The sequence below is a fragment of the Passer domesticus genome, chromosome 3, assembly GCF_036417665.1.
Source record: "Passer domesticus isolate bPasDom1 chromosome 3, bPasDom1.hap1, whole genome shotgun sequence".
Taxonomy (NCBI): Eukaryota; Metazoa; Chordata; class Aves; order Passeriformes; family Passeridae; genus Passer; species Passer domesticus.
The window spans coordinates 7,900,803-7,928,452 of NC_087476.1; the positions used below are offsets into that span (position 1 = coordinate 7,900,803).

At 43.6% G+C, this 27,650-nt stretch overlaps 1 protein-coding gene and 1 long non-coding RNA gene across 6 annotated transcripts in view; both read right to left on the reverse strand.

Annotated features, from left to right (window-relative positions):
• The window catches only part of KLHL29 (kelch like family member 29), a 387,198-nt gene that overhangs the window by 4,930 nt on the left and 354,618 nt on the right, over positions 1-27,650 (reverse strand). For 4 of the 5 annotated variants that reach the window (XM_064411794.1, XM_064411793.1, XM_064411796.1 and 1 more), the window contains 3 exons: positions 25,777-25,957; positions 17,108-17,301; positions 9,167-9,311 (listed from right to left, as the gene is read on the reverse strand). In XM_064411794.1, the coding sequence (XP_064267864.1) occupies positions 9,167-9,311; positions 17,108-17,301; positions 25,777-25,957 (520 nt within the window). The remainder of the gene's footprint in view (positions 1-9,166; positions 9,312-17,107; positions 17,302-25,776; positions 25,958-27,650) is intronic. The other variant, XM_064411797.1, reaches the window with a different exon arrangement.
• Positions 1,371-8,990, reverse strand: LOC135295932 (uncharacterized). Its single transcript, XR_010357967.1, has 2 exons — positions 1,981-8,990; positions 1,371-1,621 (listed from the first exon to the last, which is right to left on the reverse strand). It is a non-coding gene; the product is annotated as an uncharacterized LOC135295932 (long non-coding RNA).

Below are 27,650 nucleotides of genomic sequence, written 5' to 3' on the forward strand. Positions count from 1 at the left end.
ATTAAAACAGTACTCCTACACAATGCTTGATGCAAAAAAGGAAATAAAAATTAAATGGGTTATCAGCTTTGTTGGATCAAGTGCGAAAATGAAACAAACTCCAAAAGATCCCCAAAAAAGATCTGTCTGAAGAACTATCAATAATGGGCAATTGAAACAAGTATTAGTGTGGAGCATGGACATGGGCTGGTTCCATCAGTGCTGATCAAGGTCTGCTGTCCATGAATAGCTTAGTTTTAATTTACTGGTGTGGACATGCTGGTGTAGATGGCAGCACCTCACACCAACACAGAGAGGATCTCAGCCCTCAGTCACCACTGAGGTACAAGGCTGGTCTCACTGCTCAGTAACTGATGAAATTCCTCTGAATTAAGCTTTTGATCCAGATGGGAAGAATGGAATGACCAGAGGGAAGACTCTACAGGAGACCACAGGAACAGGAGCCAAGCAGCCACCAGCCCTTCCTTGCTGGCTCTGTGCTGCACAGCCGAAATCTGGCCTCAGGTGCTGGTGTTCCCTCAGGCATCTCACGTTAGGTCTCTAAACAGGGACCTGGGTGCTTTCCAAATTCTTGTGTCACATCTTAGCCACCCACATTCCTTCTAGTGAAATCTTCCCTGTGGCATGTTTAGTAGGAGCTACTCTCAGCCAGAGCTGCTGCCACCGCAGAGCAGCTGAGCAGCCAAGGAAACTTCCTCAAAATGATCTGGGTCTGGGCTCCTCCCCAGCCCATGCTCTGGATTTGGGGTTACAGCGAGTGGTAAAGTGCTGCCCTTGTTCTCTGGAACCTGGGCTACAGCCCTGGAAAGTGCCTGGGACAAGCAGCTCAATCCTGTACCTTCCTATCATGGTGCTAATACAGTGGGGAAGAAATGGATGCTGAATTCCACCCTCTGGAAGACTGTGTGAATTTTAAATGGTGATTAGAGCAACTCCTCCCTCTGTATGCAATTCCCACAGATAAGACTGGCATGATGCTTGTGAGCCATGCCTGAGGTTAAGCAAAGCACTGAGCTGCTCCTGCCATGAAGAAACAGTGCTGAGCACACAGTGGCTCCTCATGAACAGGGAACTTTGGAGACATTCACTCAACTCTGGGGCTAAAGTGGTAGATAGGTGCTTAAGATAATTAGGAATTTTATCCTAAATTCCTGCTACTTTGTAGTATTAGGACAATCACTGCTAATTTCTGGGACCTGAGAGAACAGAAAACTCAAGTGGGTTCTAAAACCTTAAGAAAAGTGAGTGGAAAGGAGTATGCTCATTGCTCTTTCTTCTTTACTGTGACAATATTTCGTTTCTCCCCTCCCCTCCATCCCATCAGCTGTAAAAACATCGTTACCAAGGCTGACATACAAAGAAAGAAATAATTACAATAATTAGGATGCGAGTTTATTGCTTGGTGCCATTAATCCAGAGAGATAAAATGATTACAGGCTGTCAGAGCCTGGGAAGGAAGGAAGGAAGCTCTGTGCCAGAGAGCCTTGCTGCAGGGACACAAACCCTGATGGCTTTGGGGCAGTGACTTCCCTGGCTGTGGAGCAGCCAGACCTCCACCTCTCCAGCAGAATGCCTGAGGAGAAGGTAATGGGCATCCAAATCCAGATCACTTCAGCCACTCCTTCAAAAAAATTATTCAGCAAATTATTACTGTGCAGACTAATGAATGACCCAGCTTTCTACTCTGCAGGTAATTACTGCTGTTCCCTAGAGAGGCTTCTCCTGCCCTGTGACTGATTCTCCTGAGGTGCCTGGGCATCCTTCATTTCCCAAGCAATGCTCAGTGTCAGAGGATCATGCTGTGACTGTCCCCTGACACTGCCATGGGTCAGCTGATCCATCTGCTGACCTCCATGGAGGTCTGGATCACACTCCCAGGAAAACCCCAATGAGGCTGAGGTGTGCCAAGGGCTGGTGGGGACCTGACTGGTGTGCTTGTGTGATCTAAACACCCTTTACATCTCTTCCCTGCCTATCCACCTTTCAGTCCTTGCCCAGGCTGATCAAATGGCAGAGAAAGTCCCTCTCTGACAGCTGCCTGTAAAAGGACTTCATGGACAAACTGAATCACTGAACCAAAAAATCCAAGAACAGCCCAGGCAGGAAGGGACCTTGAAAGATCATCTGCTCCAGCCATTGTGGGAAAGGGGCACCAGATGATATTATCTTGCATCCTGTCCAATCACATCCTGAAAACCTTTGCTGATGGGGACTCCACCACATCCCAGGGTTGGTGGGTTTCAGTGAATGACTGATCTCACTATAAGAAATTCTTGCATCACAATTATTGTATCATCTCTTTGTGCTGCTTTTACCTCTTGCCCCATTGTCTTCTCCCCATGGCTCCCTGTCAATGGAGAGCTTCCATCCTCCTTGTGGCTGCTCTTTTAGTGCTGGAATACTCTGTGAGGATCCTCTGAGCCCTCTCTTTCCAGGGAGAAAATAATTTCAGTCTTCCCTCATCAGGCAGGCTCTCTAGCCCTTTGAACATCTTCACAACCCTCCTCTCTATTTTTTTTTTTTTTAGCTGTGGGAACCAAAAGTGCTGCCGGACAAGAGCTGAGTACAGCAGGAAAACTAAAGTCTCCTGATGAGCAGTAAGATTTGGAAGTGGAGGATGCCAGTGTCTTTTTTTCTGTATGTTTGAGAGGTGAATGCCTGGGTGCTCTTGCTCCAGCACTTTTCTCTCCCAATGACATGCTGGACATATCATCAAGCAGTGGGACTACAAGAAATGTTAGTTTTATTACTGCTTTAAAATTTCCTGCTCAGTCCTAAATATCACATCAGCCTCATCAGGAAATGTTAACACATAATTGTTAAAAATTCAGTGTTTGAACTCTCAGGGTTGCAAAAGATTTGAAATGGCTGAATTAGTGTATTGTTTTGACTGCCTGAAGCTTAGTATCTACTGATGCCTCAAACAACCTTCTTCTCCCTCCTCATTTCTGGCTATGGATGCAGAAGCACACATTTATTCAAAGCAGTTCCATGAACATTATTGAGTATTAGCAGTTAGGTCAACAAGGATCTGCTTAACAGAAGGAAAAAAAAAAGATCCAAAAGATCCCTGCCTTTATTAGTGGATGAATTTCCTTCCTGACCTAAGATATAAGGAGGGCTTTACTGGAGGTGGAACTGCATGATGCTGATGGGATTTTTGGGGTTGTCTTGTGCAGGGACAGGAGCTTCACTTGATGATCCTTGTGCATCCCTTCCAACTGAGGACATTCTGTAATTCTAGGATGCTCACCAACTGGATGGAGCTGGTGTTAGGACCAAGGAAGCCTCCAGGGTACCAGCCCCTGTGGCGTGTGGCTCTGGGCAGTGCCAGGCAGAGCTGCAAGTGCCCCTTAATCTGTTAAACCTGGGACCTTTCTGGGACACCTGCACAGCACTGGAGCAAAGGGCATTGCTGGCCCCGTGTCCATGGGTGGCAGCAGTCAGGGAGCCAAGGCACTGTCCCCTGCTTGGTGGCAGTGCTGACAGCCCCCAGTGCTGGCAGCCAGGTTGTGCTGCAGAAGGCTGGAGCTCGGGTGGCCGTGTCATGCTGCCAGAAGTGTCATCTTTACAATGAGATGGATAAATGAGGGTCCAGATTAGTCATGGTCAATTAGGAGGATATCATACCCCTTCCTGGAGCAGGATTATTAGTGTGGGTGTTCTGGCCAAGCTCCAGTTATATTCTCCCCTACTCCACAAGCACTTTCCCTTGCTAATGATCCAAAACCATCACGTGGCATGGCTACTTGTTGCTGAAAACCAGCAGTGTTTTACTCCACAGTCCACAGCACAGCAGTAATGGCCTGAGTGTTCTGTCTATATCAGTTATGCTTTAATGCCCACCACAATCCTTCATGTCATCAGCTCCTACAGAAATTACTGCTGGTAAGTTAGTCTGGTACAGCAGCTCTCACTGCTCTCTGTGGAGCAGAGGCCCACACCTATGCCTCCTTCAGACAGGCTGGAAGGTTTTGATTTTCCCTTCTGGACTACAAACACCTCCAGCTGCAAACGCTGCCGGCTGGACACACCAACCTTCCTGCCTGTAGGTTGGGAAGCCCATGGCCATTGAGGAAACCTGTTCCATAATAGTTGCACCTGGGAACATCCATCCAAACAAGCTGTGCTCCAATCCCTTCCAGTGCCTGGAGTCACCATGAGCTTTGCAAGGCAGAAGGGGAGGCTGTAGCTGGTGCTGTAGTTCAGCAGTGCCTGGCAGGTCATTACAGGAAGCATCATGCTTTGCTGTTCAAAAACAAGGCCTGACTTGAAAAGAAGAGGTGGGGGTGGGGGGTATGTGTATGTGTAAAATAATTTCCACACTGACCCTGGTTTTGTGCTGCTCAGCCTGAGTCAAAGTTTTATTAAAGATTTCCATTCAGCAGAACCATCTAATAAATCTTACTGGTTAGCAGTCAGAGGAGGAGGAAGAAAATGCTTTTCTGGTGTCTGTTGGGAATTGCTGGTACTAAATTAGCTTCTCTGGAATTATTGCTGGCACCACCATGCTGCTGCTGTTGCCCCGTGGAGGCTCTCTGTAACACAAGCCTGTTTGCACGCTGCCTGCATTCTAAGCAAGCAGAATATGGAATTTTTAATCATGCACAGGAATGCATTTGGTATTCTTTTCACTTGTGGAAAAATAAACCCTTGAAGGGCACTGCAGGAAGGGAGAACTCCCACCTGCAAAGGGAGGCCTTGCCATGCTGAAGGGGAGGGATATCTGCAAGTGTTTTTGGAAGGAGGTGTCAGGCAGAGCAAGGTGTCATCATCTCATCCTGGCTTTTCATTCCTGTTGGCTGCTGTCCACCTTCTCAAGATCCTGCAAATAAACAGGGGCTGCCAAACTGAGAAAGGGTGTGTGGCAAAAAGCTCACACTTTGTCTGATGTTTGGGAAATGTCAAATATTTCCCTCACCTGTTGTGTGGAAGGTGTTCAACCTCTCAGTGAATTTTAAAATGCTTCAGGCCTATTATAGCTCTTTTCCTGTTTAGCACCATCTTTCAAAGGGTTAATTCTACATCAGCATGAATTTCTTATTGACTTCCATCAGGCTGGGCTTAATCTGAAAATGATCCTCAATTTGCTCTTCTGTTGATTGTGAGCTGGAGACCCAAACCATTTATTTTTCATTTTTCATTAAAAGTAATTTAACTTGATATTAAAACCATTTGAATGGACCTTTAATTTTTCACAGACAGGGAATGTCACACACATTTCTTTTCCCTCTGCTCGAGGCTATCATGCTCCCTCATCACTAACATGTAGAAACAAAGCAGATAAAAATAAAAGTGATGCGGTCAAGATTTTTCCCAGCAAATTCAGTATTGAGTGATTCCTGGTGAGAGGAGATCAATAGCATGCAGTTAATTTTTAAGTTGTTTATGTTGCTGCTTTTAAACCATGCTTTTTGTGATCCATGCTAATGAGCGGAATGAGGAATTTATAGATTCACAGGCTAAGGTCAGAAGGGACCTCTGTGCTTAGTTAATCTGAGCTTGTGTATACGCAGGCCATGGACATTTCCCCAGGCAGCATCTCTCCTGGAAACGTATCTAATCTTCTCTTAAAAACAGCGAGTGTTGGTGAGTTCACCCCCTCCCTTGCTGCTTCTCTGTTTAATTATCCTTGCTGTTGGAAAAGTGCTTCACTTACGAGATGTGTAACTTGACTTTCCAGCCCCTGTAACCTGCTACGCCTTTGTCTGCGAGACTGAAACCTTCTCCATTTGCTCCCAGTGATCAAGTCACCTCTCAGCCTTTCTTTGATAAACTCCTTGAGTTTCATGTCAAAGGTTTGATTTGCAATCTGGGGTCATTTTGGCAGCTTCCCTTTGAACTTTTATTGATATTTCCACGTGTTGATGCAGGACCCAGGACCCACACTCGTCTCCCAGCACCGTATGCGGCAGCACTCGCTCTACCCAGCTTCAGCTTGTTTTTATTTTGGTGTTGGGGTATGTTTTATATCCCCAATATTGCACTGACCTTTTATCCAGAGCACTGTGATGCGAGCTCATGTTGTGTTGCTCTGAGTGATCTCATTTATGTCCTCCTCTGAGAGCCTGGCTTTCTAAGGGAGCAGGGCTGCTATGAGTGTGCTTGCTCCGTGCCTCGCTTTGTATTTAAAATACCACTGCTGGCTTCAGACAGTTCAACTGAGATATTCAGGGAACTGATAAAATAGCTCCTTCTGTAATATTTTGTACCCAGTAAGTGTTAAGCCCCCTGCAGCCTTATCAGGAGAGATTTTCTATTACTTGGATTGTTGATAGATGTATTAAATAGCATTGGAGAAGAAGAAATGCTTGCTGCCAGTGGCCTTGCTGAATGATACCTTCTCATTAACAACTACATTTTGAGATTGGTCAGTGAAGCAGATTTAATCTCTCTACCATGTGCCTTGTTAATTCCATACAATGCTGGCCAAATACCTTGGAGAAATTGCAGTATATTACAGCATCACAGTTGTCTTTAGCAGCCAGGCGTGTTGTATTACAAACCAAAACAAAGAACCAGGCTTCCCAACACCTCTGGTGGACTTGGCAGTGTCAGGTTTATGGCTGGATTCGAGGACCTTAGAGGTCTTTTCAAACCTAAATGAGTCTATAACAACAGGGTGGTTTAACAAGCTTCATTTTCCAGAAAAGTGCATTGATTGATCTTTATTATTTTATTAGCATCTAGTTATTTGTTGATGAAATCCCAAATTAACCACTCTGGTATTTTGCAGAGGACCAACATGAGGCTAAGTGAGACCACTTACCTTGATGCTAGTACTTTGCAAAATTAATTGCTGCACTGAAATTCTCCTTTTCACCTTTTCAAAGTACAGAAACACTCTGGCAGTGCCCTGATCCATCCTTGACTTGAAAAGTTATTAAAAATCAACATTAGTGGTTCAATCAGCTTCTCAATGAAGTCTCTAAAGACACCTGTGTCTGAGACAGCTGCATTGCTGGATCTGAGAATATAATTTCAGAGTTCCCATCTTTCCTTGCTGCCAACAGTAACTGCTTTTGGTCCCTCACAGAACACAGAACCAAACCTCCTTGTTCCCTTTCAAATACAGATGAGAAACATCTACCCAATTGGTCTGTATTTTACTTTGCTACCTCATCAATGTCATCAGCAGTGGTTTTATAACCGATTCAAATTACAAATTTAGTCTCCAAAGTTTTTAAGTGCCTTCCTTTTTACTCCCATTAGCCCTCAGCACTGGTTCCCTCAGCCTCCTGTAGCAGCAGCAGGTTTTAAACCTATTTGTTACTGCTGACCACCTATCTTCCCTATTTCCACACACACTGATTTATTTAGGTTTTGTCACAGGCTTTACATGGTTTTGGGCTGAAATATTTTTCCTTTACTGTTTCCCAGTGCATTCAAGAATCTTTGAAATGGTGCCTTTTTTGCTTCCAATTATATGTATTTCTTTGGTGACCATTACACTATAAACATAGGTTTACTGACCACTGTTGCTTTAGGCATTAGAAAAAAATGTCATTTAAAAGTTTGAAGTTACTTTTTATGTACAGGTGGCAAATTCTGCTTAAACAAAGCCCATTTTTATGGTGCCTAAGCACTAGGGAATATTTAGGTCACTGGTTCACTTTCCTTGGTTGTTCTGTTCTGCGCAGTGCAGAGCAAAGCCTCCCTTCATGGTAGAAACCCTGGCAAGTTTTCAGGTGAGGTGCTCAGCCAACAGCTGAAATCAGCCATGCAATTTCTCTTGTATATTTAACAGATTCTGGTTACTTTTTACAAACCCAAGATGTTCAAAGAGCAGCTCATCCCTCTCTATGATGGATGGGAAGATGCAGGAATGTATCAAATGTCCAAGTCTCTCATGGTTCATTTTACAGCTTAGGGCTCTAATACTGAGTGGTATTGTGCCTGTTATTTCTGGTTTTCAGGAGAAAAATACCATTATGTGCTGCCTGAGCACTGCACTCCTCATCCTGCTTTGCCTCCTGCTAGAGTGGAGGGACTGGGAGGATGTTTCCTTAGAGCAGGGGAACAGGGCAGCAGCCACTGGGATGGAGCTGGCTGGGGACAGAGCTGGTGCTCTGACCCCTCTGCTTACTGCAATATCTGCTCCAGCAGCCAAGAGAGGGTGCCTCTTAAATTAATAAAAGGAAGAGAGAAAGGTGAAAATGAGAAAAAAAAACAGCAAAAAGAGAGAAGCTGAGCATGATTTCTTAAAAGGCATTTTCTCATGTGCATTGAAGTGAAAGGCTAAATCCAAGTTAAAACATGGAGGTGATTTCCAGCAGTAGGATGGGGGCCAGGAACACCCCTGGAGCAAGGTGCAGTTGGCTGAATATTTGGAAGAAGTTGGTGCTCTTCCTCCCACCCCAGCCAGTGTTTTGTCAGGACAGTGCCTGGCACATCCCCTCCACCCTGCCTTGGCTCAGTGCCTCAGGGTGCTGCTGCACCAGATGTGGGTGACAAACCCTCACCTGATGCCTGTGGCAGTGTCTAGAGACCAGCTGTGGCTTTTCCAGGGAAACCAGCAGCCAGCCCTTCCCCAGCCTGGGAATCTGCTCTGTGAAGGGCTGGCTGTGCAAAACAAGCCTGTCTTTCAGTAGCAGCCATGTAAAACTATTTAAAAGGCCTTTAAGTGCTGCCAGTACCTGCAATGGCTGCCAAGTTTTATTTTTGTCACACAATTGGTGAAATTGGTTCAACTTGTGACCACGATCAGGGAAGGGAGCCCGAAAAGCAATCACAAGCACCTAATAAATAACAGTAATTAATACCCGTGTGTAGTGCTTACTCAGAATTCTTTTTCTTTCAAGGATCTTTTAGCTGGTTAGCAAAAACATTCCACATAATGGTGGTTTCTCCTACAGAGGGTATTTATCATCCTCTAGTTGCACATGGCAAACTGAGAACAGCATTCCTGTAATCACTGGAGGAGCCCAACTCACATCCCACCCCATGATCCATCGTGCCTGAATGTGAGGAGACACGTGAACCATAACAGAGTGCTGAATGTACACTTTGGGAAATGCTGTGTGCCTGAGCACATACAGAAAAGAGATGAGGAAAAACCCCAAATGGTTCACACCTCCCTTCCCCTCTCCCCTTTACTTGTAGTAGCTTATTTATCAACAGAAAATGTTAAGGCACCGGTAATTCCATTTTAATGTTTTTTTCTCACCTGCAGAACTGCCTGGAGTGGTTCATGTTGGGACCTGCTTTAATATTGCCTTTCTCTGGGTCATAGATGGTGGTTGCTCGTGCATAAGCTCCTCCAAGAATAAAGATGAACCCATTGAGAGTGACTGCAGGAGCATATTTGTTATCTGTCAATGGAAAGCAACACTGAGATCAGTTTTAGGCTCAGGTTTGGAGACTCTTTTTTTATTTATACATTCCCCTTATTTATAAATAAGTCACGTTTCTCTAAACCTCCAAGGCTAGGGAAAGAAAAATGAGGAAACCTTTCCTGGTTTTGTTCTCCTCTCTCCAAGTTCTCAAAGGCACTTTTAAAGTTCATCACTTCTTCATCCCCCAGTATGTGCCTCCCTCTAAACTAGTAAAGAACAATTATATTCTCCTGAAGCCTAATGGAGTCACCAAGCAAGTTCCACAGTTACATATGAAATTAAGAGGTCAGATTATTTCAGAATTTTGAATTGCTGCAAATTTTAGCTGAGGTGCTTCCCATGCCTGTGCAGCAGCTAAGTACAGCAGAAACCCACAACAGAGACCTCCTTAATAACATCCAATAGTTGATTCTCTTTTATATTGTGCTTTTGCTTGTGGGAATGTCACCCATGCATTTCCAGAAGATTTTCTGAGACCTGATTTCTTTGTCACCCATATCTGTCTCATAAATTCACCTGCATTTTTATTTTCAGATGTGTGTGTATCTCCAAGTCCTGTAATTTAGCAACAAACTGTGTGAGGTTGGGAGTTTGAAATTAAGCAAATCTCTCATCCTGTGTCAAGTTCAATCAGATTTTCTGAGGACACTTAAAAATTCTTGTTAGCTGTGGCATTATTAGAAATATTAGTAAAACTAATCATAAATTATTGAATAAAATAATTCGAATCTAATTAGTTGGCTTGTCCCTTATGCTGCTAGCACGCCATATGCACATTATTAAATATGAGCCAGTTGGGCTGAAATTTCTCATGATGATGTCTGTCTTGATGAGATACAGTTTTTTAATCAACGTTTCTGTGGAACCAGTCAGTAGTGCTTGGGAACAAAAGATGGGAAAATACATTATTTGAGTTAAAATAAGCCTCACAACCAGTTCTCTAAGAGGCAGGTGGCTTAGCCCTTCGGGGTGTGAAGGACATGTTTCCTGGGAGGCCATCCTGGGGTCAGGGGACACATAACAATTCTCCATTTGTAGTAATATATAAGTTAAAGCCTTTCCAAAATCTGCATTTTCATGTGCTCAGGGAAGGTTGATTCCCCCACAACTCCAACAAGGAATCAGACTGGACACAGTCCTGCTGGTTTCAGCCCCTGCAACCTCCTCCCAAGGGGACGTGCAGGCAGAAGCTGGAGAGGAGTGAGATACAACCTTTACTGTGCTCTTACATCTCTGATACCAGCCTCTACCTAACACCGAAGGGGTTTCTATGTTCTTCCCAAACCTACAGCATTATGACTCTGTCCTTTTAGGAACATAGAAAAGGATGGGCTTAAACCAGATCTGGCAGCTTTATTTTGGGATTTGCTTACCTCTTGCATGGTGTGTTGTAACCCTGAGGTTCCTGTAAAACTACCTTATACCATTAAATATTTAACAGAGATTTAATTTGACAGGAGTTAAGCAAAAGCTGATGAACACCTCCAGAAGAGAGGTATCTCCTTAATTGCAGTTTCAGCTGGTAAAACTTGCATGAAAAGAGTGGTTTTGTGTTGTCTGCTTCTGTCCCAGCATGGCCATGGGGTGGTCTGGCTCAGTTCATCCCACCCCGTGCTGGGAGGTGCCCAGGGGGACCTACAGGGGTGAAGCACCCAGCAGGGAAACAGACAGAACCCATGTGATGGGTTAAAGTTGAGCTCCTGCTACGCTGAGTATCTACAGGCATATGTCAAAAAACCACGGCTGTATTAGGAAAATGTCACTGATCCTTGGGAACAGATGGCAAGAAACTAATTCATCCAGAAAATAGAACAAGGAGTATTCAGTTTCTTCGCAGTGCCACTAAGCCACTGTAATTCATCAGAAAGGCTTATCAATCCCAACAACCCGGCTCGCATCCCTTTCCAAATCAGACTTGCATATGTGACATTTTTTCCACTTAAGACACTCACCAGAAATTTTCCATATTTAATTATCACATCTTCCTGGGTGTTTTTTTTTTTTTTTTCTCTCTGACTAGCACTGTTTTGAAGGAGAATGAAACTCTGGCATTAAAAAAAACCCCCTAAGCTCCCAAATCTCACAGGGAAATTATTTGGGGCTCCCTCATGGCAGAAACAGTGACTTCTCAGGGGACTGAATCACTGACTTCACATTTCTTTTTGTTAAAGAATGAGAGGGAAACCTCTTGGGTATTTTTATAGTGATTTTTTTTTCCTTTTTGAATAGGCAGACAGTCTGATATTCTTTTTCTTCCTTTCTTAAGAGGCAATCGTGTTTGATTCTCATCAATTTTTCAATACATCTCCTATCTCTTGTCTTTTTACTGCTTTTGTCTTTTGCTCTAATTTCATAAATGGGTTATCAAGTAAGTCTGAGAGAGAGAAACAGAAAAACCTTTGCTGTTTCTTTCAGGAAGGGAACTGTTCACAGAAAAGTCTCTTGTTACCGATGAAGATAAAGCAAAAAGACATGAGGGACACCCCTCCAGAAACAGGTACTGATGAAGCAGGGTGGTTTCTTTTTTTTTGTTTTTGTTTTTGTTTTTGTTTTTTGTTTTTTGTTTTTTTGTTTTGTTTTGTTACCCTGGAGACAGGCATTGTTAATGGATACCGGATTTTGGAAACCTCAGGTCATCATTCCTGATACTTCAGTGTGGATGACCACCTTCAATCTTTAGCCTTACTTCATCCCACGTGCAACCCACACTCTTCCTGTGGTGGTGCCTTTTTCAGGGCTTGGTACGCTCATGCAAACTCTCAGGAGACTCCAATTTCTGTCTCTGTTTGAAGTCCTTACATAGTCCCAGTGCAAGGCAGCTGGTGGGGGAGCCCAGTTTTGCGAAAGCATGTTCTGGCTGGGCTTTTTGGTCAATGTGCAGCAAGCTGGAGAGGAGGTAGACAAAGCTACTGGGGGTGAACATGAGCTTCTGTGTGTCCAAGGCTTCTGTGGGATACAGTGGGGACACTGGGTATTTCAAAAGGCTGCTGGAGAAAAGGAACAAGGGGAGAGGAAGCACGGAAACAGAGAAGCAGCCTCCTTTCCTCTCCAAAGTCTAAATGTTGAGGCTGTTGGATATAGTAATCCATTTCCGGCTGGAAAATCTTAAATGGGATTTGTCCAGGTCAGCAAACACACTTGAGATTAGAAGGCAGAATAAATGTAAATGAAATAATAGGTAAAAGGTAATCTTCTCTCCAAGTGGATAACATGGTAACATCTTTCTCCTTTTCTGTTGCTAGAGGAAGATAAGCCAGTAGTTCTATTCTGTGACAGGCCACTGGAGGAAGGAGTGTGCACTCCATGACAATCCTTGAGCCAGAGGTGTCCTTCACGTGGGGCTGATGATTTAACCTGCTGTGCTCCTTGCTTAGGGAGGACAGGCTGCTCTTGGGATGTGTCTATGGCTCTCACATCTCTCCCTACATTACATGGCCAAGCAGCACAGTCCTGTTTTCCCTTCTGTGATTGCTCAAAGATCTTACACTGCCTTCCAGTAATGGACTTGGTCAGAGACTGAAGGGGCACTACAATGAATGGCAGCAGCACTTCATACAGAAAAAGGTTATTCTAACCAAGCTTGTTAAACATTTTTATTGGGAGGAGGAAATGCAGGAGGGCCATCAGTCCAGGCAGAACTCCAACCAAATTGTCTCCTGGCAGGCGTGCCTGGTAGGGAGGTAGATGCACTTGATAAAGCAGATTAGAGAAAGGAATCTGGTTAATACAAACTAAGGCTGCTTTTAATAGTAAGTGCATCTTCCCCTCCTTGAACACCCTGCAGACCAACTCAAGAATGGCACAGCTGTAGGATGACCAGGAGACTGTGATCTGATCCTGAACACAGCTCGTGAGGCCCAGGTGAAGCTGCTGCATGATCAGTGAGGGCTTGGATGTCACCCTGCAGGCTCAGAACTCTCCTGGGAGCTGATCTCTTCCAGATACAAATTGCCTTCCCCACCGACCCTTGAGCAAACCCTCCTTGGAGACCCCACAGTCCAGTGTCCTCACCTGCCAACACCATGTTTTGTGTATGTGTGGTGGGCATGGCCCATGCCAAAGCAGGAGGCTCCACCTGCCACCACAGGGCAGCTTCAGCACCAAATTTATGGGCACCATGTTGGTGAGCTTCAGTTTCAGAGTGCTGGGAAAAGAACAGCCATGGAGATGAAGGGGAGGTAGGAGTGAAGAGGACACTGAATAAACATCTTTTGCAGGCAGAGAATAGGTAGGGAAACACTGGGGAGTGGAAAAAGTCATTCTGACGGGAGCACATGGCATGTACAGAGGAGATATGGGTTCAATAAAAATTCAAGCTTAGTAGGTTGAAAAACACTAAGAACTGTCCGTGGGAAGAAAAATACACTGAAGAATGAGATGAAACACTCATTGCTGTGGGACTTTCAGGTGAAAGCCAGCTATATTTCCCTATAAATACCACACTATTGGCCTTGGGAGAGTGCCAAGATATGTATTTGATTTTTCTTGTAAAGTAAAAAAAAATAAATTATTATTATTATTCATTTTAGCCAAAATAAGCCATGGGACAGTGCAGTAAAAATGCACAGATGCTTCTAGCACTGTTTTCCAGACAGGTCTTACATTCTGAGGTCTGTGATTATCCCACTTTGGTGGGACATCTGATATATCACTGCAGGAGTAAATGGTATGGTGAGGAGCTAGATACTTGTATTAGAAACCAGAAATATTCACAGATCTTAGATCTCTGTTATCTGGCTCTCACCAGATTGAAAAATTTAATAGTGATGGTAATTAAATGCTGGTTTTCTTACAATCCAAAAACGTTAATAAAAACTTTTAATTCCACACTGACTGTTCAGAGTATCAAAAAAAAGGTATAATTTAGTGCCCTGTCATGAAGGCATGGGAACTAAAAGGCAGTGACCAAGTAATTAGGCTTACTTAGAATCCCTGACTTCAGCATGTCTATGGCCATCTTGTTAAATAATTCAAAGCTCAGGAAGCTGGGCCTGGAATACATTTTTAGCACAGTTATATAGGACATCTTGTCCAGAAATGGAAAGGCAGATGCTGCAAGTACATAGCCCTGGTTCATTTACTCATGTAGGACTTTTGTTTTCACATCTAAAACTGTGAGAGGAGGATGTGCAACATGGTTTACTACAAACATGCAGTGTGGAAGCCCTGTAAGGCTCCCAGTGACATCCAGCTGTGGGCTGCACTGCTGCAGGAACATCTGCCCACTCCAAAGTGGGAAGGACTGACAGGGCAGAGGATAGGGCATTGAGGAAGGCTTTCTCCTCCCCAAATGTGGATGTGTGTGACCAACACATGCCCAAAGGCTTCCACAGCATCTGCATGCAGTGTGTCAGTGAGCCTGGTGTCATACCTACTGCTCACAGGCATCCATGTCCCAGCACCTCCTGACACCTAAAGCATAAGGAAAAAATGGGAACTGGGAGTGAATTCACTGCATATTCCTAGAATTCCAGGCAGAAGAGCAAAAGCTGCTTCCCTCTACTCAGACTGGACAAAACATGAGCCATGGTTGATGGAGTGCTGCCTGGGGTTAGGCTGGCATGGGATGCTTTGACAGAGATGGACCTTTTGGGTTCAAACATGTGCCACGCTGCATTCAACTCACTATCATAAAATACCACAGTGAACTGAGACACGTGCTAGTGGTCTGAAAATCTCCACAGACCTTGGCTGCTTTCAATACCTGCAGCTAGTGTTGCATATCTGAGCATGCTTGAGGCATTTTTAAATAAACTGCTGTCTTATTTGAGGTGAAACAGGTTTCACTGATCTTTGGGGTGACTTTGTAACAACTCTCCATCAGGCATCTCAGTTTCCTTAGCTCAGAGGTACACCTTAGAAACTCACAAATCAACACAAAAAGGCTCTGAGACTATCAGAAGCACCCTGGCAATGATCATGTCAGGATTGATCCCAGCTCCATTTTGCAAAAGGCTCCTTCTGCTTCCTCTTTCCTTTAGTCTGTACTGTACCTGGCACTCCATCTTGTTCTTGGGGGGATACTTTAAAAATACTGATGGCACTATGGTTTCTGCAGAGCTGGGGAAATGAAAATGTATTTCCAAAATTCCCACTTCCTTGTAGTGAAGATCAGGCATTGCAGCACTTCACATTCCCAGACATCCTCCATGGTGGTGCCATTTTTCAGACTTTGTGTTATTTTAAGTTATTTGCAAGTAAACTGACATTATACATTACCCAACAAAGAACTCCTTGTTTTATCATTTATTTTATGCCTTCAGCTTAACTAATGAACTTTGCTTACACCAAGAAACATAAATACCATCTTCTAACTTCATGAGAATCTTTAATGTATTTTTGTACTATTAAGATATAATAGTACAACTCTATTAGAACAATGGGTGATGAACCCAACTCTGGATGGTTAAGATTATTTTTTTAAGCACACATTGGTGTTGACACTTGCTAGACTCTAACAAGCCCAGGGGATGATTCTTTAGCTCCTGTGGCACTTGCACTATTATGGTAAGGAAGAGGAACACAATGAGTGCCTAATGCACTCATTTTTGCAGGGTTCTGTGAATCCAGGAAAACCTCACACTCTCAGTCGGTGGATTAAAGGAGCAGCAAGGTAAGTTCCTAGCTGTAGCCAGGACTTACCTGAATACCTTACAGCTGTTCTTCTGTGATTACTTGTTACTTCTATCCTTCTAAGGCTCAGTAATGAAAACATGATTTTTTTAAATAATGAAGTCATATTTTCAACACAAATGGTGAAACACTGGAACAGGTTGCCCAGACAGGCAGTATATGGCCCATCCCTGGAAACTTCCAAGGTCAAGCTGGACAGGTCTCTGAGCAAACTGAATTAGTGAAAGATGTCCTTGGTTACTGCTTGGGTTACATGGCTTTTAAAGGTCCCAAACCACCGTGTGACTCTCTGAACTAGGAGGTGAGGGCAAACCACTCTGAAAGCTGCTTCTCTGCAGTAACTGTGTGTGAGTTGTTTCTTTGCCACTTGGGTGCTGCCAGACTGAAGGCTGGCAGAGCCCAGTGCAGAGCAGATGACCCAGGTCAGCTGTCGCCTGCAGGAGCATCCTCACCTGGCTGAGTGCTAAACCTCATTGCCAAAAGCAGCCTAAACACTCAGGGTGCAAATCGCCACAGAAAGCAAGTAACTTGCAAACTTCTGAGTGCTGTGCTAATTTTGGAAGGAAGTCACCACTCTGACATTGGCTGGTATGCTGGAAAACCTGGTTTCTTGTCTTACTCTTTATGTTTGGTGAGCTCAAGAGCTTCATGAACTAATAAACACAGTTTTAATAAACTACATCTTGAAGCTGTCAGCCTCTGAAGCACATATGCCTGTGGACACCACTGATAAATCCCAGTTCAGAATGACTGTCACTTCCCACAGGACAGGCAGCCTTTTACCAAACCCATGAGTGATAATCCACTACTTGAGCAGTCCTGTGAGCCCACATGGGACAACACAGGATGCCAGCATGAAGTTTCACTGTGCTTGGAGATTTTTAGAACCTAAAATGGCTAATTGTTCATACCTAGTTAACTGATTTGTTTTCTCCTCTGCTTTGAACTCATCACTTCCAGCTGGTAACTAGTGTGTATTAATGAGTGACAAGTGCCTTCAGTGAAAATCCAGGTAACTGCTTCTCTGGTACAATATGTTACAGGGATACCCTCTCCCACCCCGCAACTCCCTTGCTTTCTGCAAAGGCATTCAGACACCCGTAGCACAGAGATCTCCTGCGACACCACACGTGGCTTACCAATCATGGGGGACTCTATGAAACTCCACGAGTTGGTCTGAGGGACGTAGGACTGCAAGACGCCCGCGGCTCGGCCGGCCTCGTTGACCCCGCCGAAGACGTAGACCTTGCCCCCGCAGACGGTGGCCGCGGCCGAGTGCACGGCCTTGGGCAGCGGCGCGATGGTCTCCCACTGGTTGGTGATGGTGTCGTACCTGGGGAGGACAGCAGGCACAGTGAGCTGAGCTCAGCAGCACCAGGCAGCACAGAAAGGCAGGCAAGCAGCAGAAAACCAGAGGTGGAAAGGTATTTTTTTTTTAAAGTCTTGCAAATTCAGCCACTTGGTAAACGGCGTAATGAATGCTTTTCTCTAAGGTTGTAAAATATGGATAGGAGCCCAGAGAAAGCTGGTTCTGTTTGCTGTATATGCCTCTCAAATCTCATTATAGTCCAAGGTGCAGAAACTTGGGACATCTTTGTTGAGATGTCTTCCACTGATTAATTTCTTTTAATGAGTATACAATGAGATTATTCTTGCTAATCAGTGCGGGGATATCCAATAGTGACTGTGGGCAGGCAACTGTTAATATACTTCAGTTGTTCAGCTTGTGGAACACATCTCACCTGCAACATAATGCAACATGATGGCTGCTTTTACTCCAGTTAACTGACCAGCAACTCTCATTTTGTGCCAGAATAAGTTGCTTCCATTTAATTTTCATTGTGCAAACCAAGCTACATTGCTTCATTTCAGGATGTTGCAGCTGTTAATGCTGGAGTAAGATTTCACCATTGCATTTGTATTTGACATGAATCAAACAGAAAAGAGTATGCATGAAAGTGCTAAATTAGTTTTAAGGTCATCAGTATCTGATTTAATTAAGTCATTGACCATAAGGGATGTACAGTTAACAATCCATGGATGAAGATTCATTTTAGACAACATCACAAGTACAGGCATCCTTTTTTTTTGAAGATAATATGGCAGGGATCCAAATAGCTGCTCTAAAACGAGTCTTGGAGACAGTGGAGAATAATGTGATTTTTAGGTTTCTGTATTTCCATGTAATGACAGATGCAGTCAAACAGGAGTTTCCTGCATAGTGATTTTTCAGAGTTGTTGACTGCCAGAACAGAAGCTCTCACCACCCATTCAGGACTTTTGCTCTTAAAGGCAGTGATATACAATATGCAAACATGAAATTAATAGATGAACATGAACCCATCTGCAAAATATGATTTGGAAACAAGGGAATTCTCCCTCTGTAACATGTCCCTCAAATTTTCACTGTTCAAACTTAGGGAAAATAAAAGGGAGGAAGGAATGATAAAAATGGCAGAAACAGCAGAAAATAATGTGCTTAATAAAAATGCACTAATGAGTTTCCAATTAATATAACTGAAAGTAATTAACCCACTCATAAAACTGAAGCAAAAGCAAGAGGGAGGCAAACTTTAACTAAAAAAAAAAAATTAGGAAAGTCCCTTATAATGAGCATGGAGAACTGCCTTGTATGATGCTCTAAATTAGTTACAGAGAAATTAAATTCATCTACAACAAGTGATCAAAGGGAAGAAATATAACAAGATTAAACAACATGGTGCTGGGAGCATTCACAGTGACACACCTTTACTGGCTGATTCTTGTACCAAACCTGAGCCTGCAGATGCATTTTGACTGCACAAGCAGCTCCTCCAGGTAAGCACCACATGCTGCATCTCCTGCATTCATTCTCAGCACTCAGAGGGAGCAACACTCACATCCACCCGAGCAGATATGCAAAAGAATCTCACATAATATAAAGTTTCACACATTGCTTTTGGGACATACTTTGCTAACTCAGCTACTGCAGTAATTGGTAATTTAATTTTTGATGTCTCGTTAAAAAAATTGGCTATAATTGGGTAGAGAATGGGAAAAACAACAGAGCTGAGAACTGACCTAGTGTTCTTTCTCTTGTTCCTCCTTTAGGTCCATTCCACCTGTCAACTGATACATTTTGTCTCACACCATCTACTCTGATTTAGCACCAGGAACATTTGTGGGCAGTCAAAGTGGTCTGAGATGGGGGTGGTGAGCAGCCAAGTCCCTTCTCTGTTGCTGGCAGAAGTACCTGGCACACTTCAGCTCCCAAGACAAGGAGATTCTTGGCAATGACTTTCTGGGTGTCCCAATATATTTTTGGGAAGAAGGGGTTATATCCTTCATGTATGCTGGGGGCTGGGTGTGGCTGAGGCCTGCATCCGTAGGAATACTGGGGAAAGGTTCAAATTACAAAAACAATCATCCTTTTTCTGGATGAATTTCCTTACTGAGGCCTCAGGTCCCACAGACCCCATTTTTAACCCACTTCCACTGCTCTCTGTTTATGCTCTGTGATGGCAGAACTGATCTTTCTTTTTCCTACTGCCCTTCATCTGCCAATGAGAAACCAAAAATGATGAGTCCCACTTCATCTGCTGCAAGCCAAAGGCTGAGAATCTACTGGATACAGGTGCATCTGGTGAAGCTTAAAGCCCTACTCTTTTCTTGAAGGTCATTTGGTTTAAAAATCAGTGAACCATAAAGCAGGTGGAAGCAAATTCTTGTCCACCTAACATGGGCATCTAACGTGGTTTTTACATGGGCTGCTCTCTTCAGTAGTGTCTACTCTAGTCCTGAGGTTGAAGAGGAGAAATTGATGCCTTCAAGATTTCGTAACAGCTGTCCACCAAGTCCCTCCATCCCCTGGGAATTTATTCCTCCGGTTCACTCCCTCATTGCAAAATGCATAGACTTGATTTCTAGTCTGTTTTGCTTCAGTTTCCACCCACCAGAAAGTTTGTTTCTTTTTCCCTGTTGGATTATAAAGCTGTCTGCTTATCAAATCTCTCTCTTTCACATATGGACGTGCTGAAAATAATAAAGTCAACTCTTTACCTTCTATGGGATAAACTAAGTAGTCTAAGCTCCTTAAGTCTCTGCAAGGCAGGTTTCCATCATTTTGGTCTATCTCAAGTCAGCTCTTAATGTGTTCACACAAGGATTTGCACCAGATTAACTAAATTGGTTTAAAAATGAATGAAGGTGAACCTTTGTAACCTCCCAGGACAGAAAATACTGACACCTGCTTTAGCTCCCTGCCCTAGGGCTTTTCCATCTGTTGTGTCATCTCTGGCACTGCCATCACACCACGGCCACTGGTGCTCCTGGGGCTGCTGGCTGCCTGTCACACCAGCCCTGCTCAAGGGCCAGCAGGGAGGAAACTGATTTAAAGAATAATCACTTTGATCTCTTTCCATTAGTCAAGCTTTGCATTTGAGTCTCCTGTTTGAAGCTGTAGATGGAGACATAATGTGAGCTGGCTTCAAGCCAAGCAAACGTTTTTCTTCCCCTTCCTCCACCGCTCCCTCCTGGTGTGTCCATGCTTGTCCTTGGCCATGGGCCTACTGAGCTCGTCCAATTTGCTGAACTTGAATCTTCAAAGACATCTCCTTTCACATGGCTGGCTCCAGGTCTGCAGTCCTTGCACACTCGTGTGCTTTTACACACTTGCCCTCACGCTCCTTCCTCTGCCCCAGCAACCTGCTGGTCCCCAGCCCTGCAGGACACGTGTCCCCACCTGTCACTCATGTGTCACTTGCACTGAGCACAGGGATCTCATCTGACCCTTGTGCACTCACTACCTGCTGATTTATGTATTATTCACACATACCTTATATGTTTTTAGATCTCCTATATATGTGTATATGCACATTATCTGTATATGTAATGTATATATGTATGCATATGTATAATTTATATTCCCATGATAAAACAAATTATCTGAACCCAGCAGAAAATACAGCTCAGGCTTGAAGAGAGCACATGCAGAAATAAAACCTTGCTGGTTTCCACAACTCTTCTTCTTAGGATTTAATCTGTGGGACTGATCTTCCCTGTCCTTCATTCATTTCATTCACCTCCTCCTTCCTTGCTCTTTCCCTACCACCTCAGTATTAACAGCAGAAAACCCTTCATTTCAAGCTGTGCCACTCGCTTCACTGCCTTCTTGACTTTTGATCTCTTCAGTACCTGAAAACATACTTTTTTTTCCTCCTCAGTATTTTTTTTTTCTCCTCAGTCTCTTAATTTCTCTTCTTCTAGGTTAAACAGCCATATGTGTATCTTCATTTATTCACATTATAAGATCCTTACATCATGGTCAGCCACTTACACATTGACCATTTCTGTCAGTCTGCAAGAAATCCTTCAGTTATTTAAGCATTATTTAGTAATATTTGCAGGAAAGCTTCTATTTAAACTAAAGCAGTAGAGTGTCATATTGAACTGCTCTTCAGATGATTCATATATTTAAAATCACAATAATGGATTACTATTTTTTGCCTTTTTTCTCTTCTTCTGACAGGCTTAAGAAACTATCCTAAGACAAGGCAATATATTTAATTTTCTTTCATCTAGATAAGATCTTCTAAAATCATTGAGTCCAACCACTAACCCAGCACTGCATGGCCCACCACGAAACCATGTCCCCCAGAGCCACATCTACATGACTGCTAAATACCTACAGGGATGGTGACTCCAATGCTCCCCTGCACAGCCTGTTCCTGTGAAGAAATGTCCACCTTCCTTGGGGGAGAACCCCTAATTCCTACATGATCATATCTCAGTAAAACAGTAGGTTCTGAAGCAGTTTCTAAAATGTATAAAGCTTATTCTTTGCACAGATTTTTTTAGACTGTCTTCAACGTATGCACTGCCAACATAAGTAATCTCCCAATTTTAGACAACCTTATTGCAAAAGTGCTGTCAGGTCAAGGGGATTCATCTTCTTCTGTCCTTCAAACATATAATAACCACAAAGCACCCACATTTCCACACCTCCAGTCACATACATTGTCTTGTCAGCATACGCAGCCTTCTCGGCTCTCAAACTGCATACATTACAGGGCCCATCCATTATCTAAAGACCTAGTTCGTGGATCCACTTCATTTCACCAGCTCCCAACTCAACTCATATCTCAGAAGAAGACAGAAAATGTAATACCTTCTCGCCTAACACCTAATGACTTGCTTCCTGTCACACAGGACCTTGCCAGAGGGGCTTGATGGAGAACTGCAGCCATGCTGTTATTTCCCTAAACACTCATTGCAAAAACATAACTTTCCCTGAACATATACCCATGCACAGCCACAAAAATGGACTTATAACTCAGCCCCTCTGGCACATGCATATTATTTTAAGATGAGTAACGAATGACTCCTATTCATCTGTTTGTGATTGATAGTCCCATATTATCCATCGAGACGGAATTTTTGCTGCCTCCTTTCAGACAAATGGCAGATAAAGGGTAAAGAATCTCAGCCCTGTTGAATTTGATGGGAAAACACCCGCTGTTTGAAGTGGCACCAGAATTTCTGGGTGAAGCTGCACCCTTCAGCATCAATGACACATCCAAAAGCATGGACACAGGGACACAGGAGCTGATGCCATAAATCACTGCGAGTCCAGTGGTCCCTACTTGCTTTAATGTTTTATAATGGTGCAGCAAATGTATTAAGTGCAGGCATGTGGTATCGTGTATAACTAAGGTGGCCTGACATTTGCTTTTAAAAAGTAAGATACTGTAAAAAACATATTTGTAAGGTTTTAACCATTTAGGTTCAAATATTAAAAGAATTCCACGAAAAACAGGTGGAGAACAAGAAAGAAGCTGGGAGAAAATGCTATGTTCTCTGTCTTCAAAGACCCACTATGGTGAGACACCCTGTAGACATCATCCTCTGGGTCTGCTCACTGGTGGGGTCAGGGTAAGTCACTGTGGAGTGGAGACATGCCCTTCACCATGCCAGCAGACACACGTCAGAGCCTGGCCAAAGCCGGGCATGGTCACGCTTGGGCTGACTGAGCAAGCAGAAAGCAAAATGTGGTTGGGAAAGATAAGCTGCATGTGCACCAGGGGAGGTGGTAGGTGGTCCAGCAGGGAGGATCTTCAGTGCCTTGCCCTTCACACTGGTGGCACAGCCCAGGACTGCATGGTAGGTCAGGCCTGGATACGCCCCTGCACCTCCATCTGGGCAGATAGCAGGGCTATAATCCCAGAGGCCTCCTGGTGGAAAACTGCCCCAAACCCAGGAATGTGTGTCTGCAATTCCACACTGAAGAGAGGAGTGATAACTTTAGAGGTAAATGTAATTTTTGGCATCACTTGACATGAAACATGTGACCATGCCACGTTATTTTAATTTAGTGCTTCCAGCTGGAATGACGGAGAGGTTTACCCCTTACCGAGAGATTGTATCACACTGTCCCATCCAAATCAACACAGTATTTGAAAGATGAATGTGCAATCCACACAGAAATATGGTGGGAGAAAGTTGGTTTCTTGTAGCTCTGGTTTCTTCCCCTCTGAGGAGGGGAAGGAAGAAAAGCTGAGGCAAAAAGTGGGCATTCACTGCTTGTAACACAGCAGCCAGCTCAGCAATTAAAGTAATTTTAGTTTGTATTTTAGTGTGTTTTTTTCCCAAAGCTGCAATCCAAATTCAGAAATCCTCACTGCTTGCAAAAATAGGTACAGCGATTTAAATTTCTGAACCTTGCCTTGTCCAAATGGGAAGTGCTTTTGTGTGAAAAGGCCTGACTTTGTTCAGCACTGCTAGGAGAGGCAGCCTTCCCTCACCTTCATTTCTGACAGCGGACCCTGAAACATCCTTTACAAAACACAGCTTCAGCCATGCTGTGCTTCACTTCTGTCACCCCCTACTGTCATTTTAATATGAAGAATAAAAAAGGAAACATCCCCAAACTTCTCTTATTTCCCAGCATAGCCCAAAGGAGGCCATGTTGCACTTTTTCCACAGCTCTGTCTCACACGCCACTCTATAGACAACAGCAGATTAATTATAACCACGGGTTTAGCAAATCCCCATGACAAGACATCCTCATTGTGGCTGAGACAGTGTGCACTGGAATGATAGGGAGCAAATCTGCTCCTTTCCCACATCCAGGTCTCCTGGTGGGCTTGGTACAATGGAAAACCAGCACTGCTGCTCTCACTGAGCCAAGCTGGGGCCACCAAGGGCCTGAGTGTGACTTTGCAGGCTGCAATGTCATCTGTGGTGAGGGCTGGGGTGACTGACATGAGAGGGAAGAAGCAGGGGGGACTCTGCTTGATTTAGGGTTCATTCAGCTGACCAACATTTTGGATGCTTTAATAAACCATGAAAATCAGAACAGAGACAGAAATCAGGCCCAAGGAAAACTGAAAACAGATAATTTAATTAATGACAACTACCAAGACTCCTGAATAGTATTCTTTTGCTGTTCATCTTTATCAAGAGGTGAAATAAAATAGCATCTTTCCTGGGCTCTCTTCTTCCTGTGCTCACAAAAATAGTTCTGCTAGTTAAAAATTTAGTGACTTAAAATTATGGGATGAGTACCTCCAGATACCAGAAACAAATCTGCCGAAAAGGATGAGATTTGTTTCAAAGCAAGTCCTGTGGGCAGGGCTCACCTTAAGTTCTGGGTGAAGGAGGGGAGCAGTGTTCACATGTTGCTTTCACTGTTATGACTTATCATTCATTCCTTGCTGTCTGCATTTCCCTGATGGCTGAGAGCATCATCACCAACACAGTGCCCAACCTTTTGAAAAATGTGTTGTTTTTTCCTTTCCCAGAAATCCTTCCTAATGACCTATTCCTATTTGTCTTGCCTGTTAAGGCAACTTTTACTGGAAAATGCCTGCTTCAAAATGTTACTGAAGAAGTATTCAAATTCAGCACTTAAAACTGACAAAAATATTTTTGGTTGCCATATTTACTTAGGAAAAACATTTCCCAAATATGTTTCCCAATTAAGTGTTTAGGGAAGGCTTAGGCTGTATTGATATATTTGGAATAGAATATTCTTATAAACCACATTTCAAAATGAATTTTATTTTTCAGTGAAAACATTGATATAAATATAAAATCTATGGCTTTATTGAATGCCACGGGTGACAAGAAATCAGTTGGTTTTGGCATTTTACTTGGTGAAATATTTTTGTTGCACTTTTGCTCCTTCCTGTTTTTTGAAGTTCCATATGAAAAAAATTACATCTGGAGTCTACTTGAAAAGAGAAATTTCCATTCTCTCCCATCTTTGTTCTGCCAGGAATTCAAAACTGTTTCCATTTATTATTGGTTGTTTTACTCTGAACTTGGCAGGTCCCAGCTCCAGGCCAAGACCACCAAAGGGAGGATCTTCCAGCCAGGTCAAGGCTGAGGTGCTACACCAGAAAACACATACAAGAAACTTCCTTTGCTGTTGCTTTTTTGGATTTTAAAAAAAAGTACTATTGTGGTCAGTGAAGACTTTCATCAATACTAAATTCAAAGGGAGTTTATTAGTTCGTTGTATAACCTGGAAAAATGTCCAAAGAAGCTTAATTCCTCTCCTCCCTCCCCTGAGCAAAGCGAGAAGCTGGCAACTTTCCTCTTTGGTTTTGAAACAATGCTTTCCACTGAAGCTTTTAAATGAAATCTAATCCTGCCCACTTTCCTACTTTCTTAGCTGTTATAAAAGCTTATTAACACATACAGTCCATTTGATGTGTCCTTTAAAAAGCAAACGGTTCTTTAGCATAGCATGAAGGAAAAGCTCCAGCAAACAACACATGGTTTGGTTTTTTGTTGGGGATTTTGGGTTGTGGGTTTTGGGTTTTTTTACCTTTCCACATGGTCCACGTTGCCTGCCACACCGACCCCTCCGATGGTGTAAATTTTCCCATCGTACACCAGACTGTTATGCCGACACCTCGGGACTGTCATGCGGGACACGAGGTTCCAGTTGTCGAGCAGGGACATGTAACACCAGACATCAGCCAGCGTGACACCCGACTCCATTCCGCCTGGCGCCCACGGGGGACAGAAAAGGGGAGAGTTACGTGAGATCCTGCAACGGCAGCAGCTCTGCACACAGCAATCAAAGCCAGTTACAGAGTAAAAACTCTTCAAATGACATTTGACTAATTAAAATAAATCACCCTCAATACCGAGCATCTGTTCCGATGATGCATATCTGTGTCATTTATTCATGTGCCCCAAAGGCTGAGGTTTTTTTTTAATAAGATGACATAAAGAAATCAAGATGTCAGACTACGAGGGACACATACATAAGGGGATAGACCCTTCTCAGTGTTCATAAATAACTTCCAGTCTATTAAATTACTGCAACACTTGCAAGAAGGTGTCAGGAGGCTGAGTGTATCTTGGCTTGCGAGACACAGGCCAGCCTGAAACCTAAAATGCTTAATACAGTGATGGATTGAAGCAGCCCATATATGGGCACAATAAAGTCAGTGCTTGGACTGTAGGCTTAATTTCTCATTTTCAGGGGCAAATTTCTTATTTATTTTCATTTGCAGATAAAAGACAGAACCAGCTGTACCACTCCTGTAAAACAGTGCAAGATGATCTTGTGAAATATTTATATGGGTCACTTTTTAACTTCTGCTTGAAGCTTCCAAAGTAGCCACTTAGTGGGTGTCTTACTATCCTGTTTTGAAGCACAAAGAGGTGAAATGATTTATTTGGGACCACACTAGGAGTCAGTGGTCAAGCCAGGAAAACGAACTAGACACAGTTTCATGGTTTAATGAGAAAACCAGACTTCCTCCTTGATATTTTGCTCTCCAAACCTATGCTATGCAGTGCAAGGTACTTAGAGCTTGCAGCAGGCCATTCTCACTTCAGCTGGTTCCCCTTCTCTTTTTTCTTGTGTCTTCTACGTTTGAGCAAAGCAAAATATCAACTGACTCTTAGCTGCATTTCCAGCTCTCCTTATTGCAGCCACCAAATACCATCCGGTCCCTCACCCAGATTCAAGGGAAAGGGCTGAAATGGGCTTTGAAATTAGGATTCTAAGCTTTTGTTACTAGGTATGGCACAGCCTAAAATGGCTGTAGATATTGGAAAGCACCTCAGCTAAGAATAACTAAAAGCCAACATCTGACAAAAGCCTCCCCAGAAGACTTTTGCTCCAGCTGCTCTCAAGCATGGGCAAACAAGCATGGGGAAAAAAACATCAAGAAATAATTTCCAATCAATTCTTAGGGTCTCTATGCAGTATTAATGGAATTTAACACCACAGGCAGCAATTTACTGCAGAAAATGCACTGAGAGAGCTCGGCAAGGGAAAGGCAACAGCTGTAACCCCTTACTGGTACAGATGCCAGGTGCATCTGTGCTCCCAGCGACATCCTCGGATCACACATCCGCACCTCCCTGCCCAGCCTCCTCTTTTAATCATCCAGCCCCCACTCAGCTGCCATCAGAGCTTTCTTGCATTGTCTGGTGGGAATTGTTTTCCTCCCTCTAACCAAGCAGAGGTACCAACAGACTGTAAAAATCCAGATACTGTGATGCTCAGGGCATGGTGTTGTCAGATACTTTGGGAGTTAAAGCCTTTTAAGGAGCGTGGTCTCAGTTTCACCAAAACTAAGAAGATTATAGGGCTAGTGACTACTGTCAGAAGACAGGTTTCAACAAGTACAAAACATGAATGCTCCTGTAAGCAAATACTTTAAGTGTAGGTCACATATT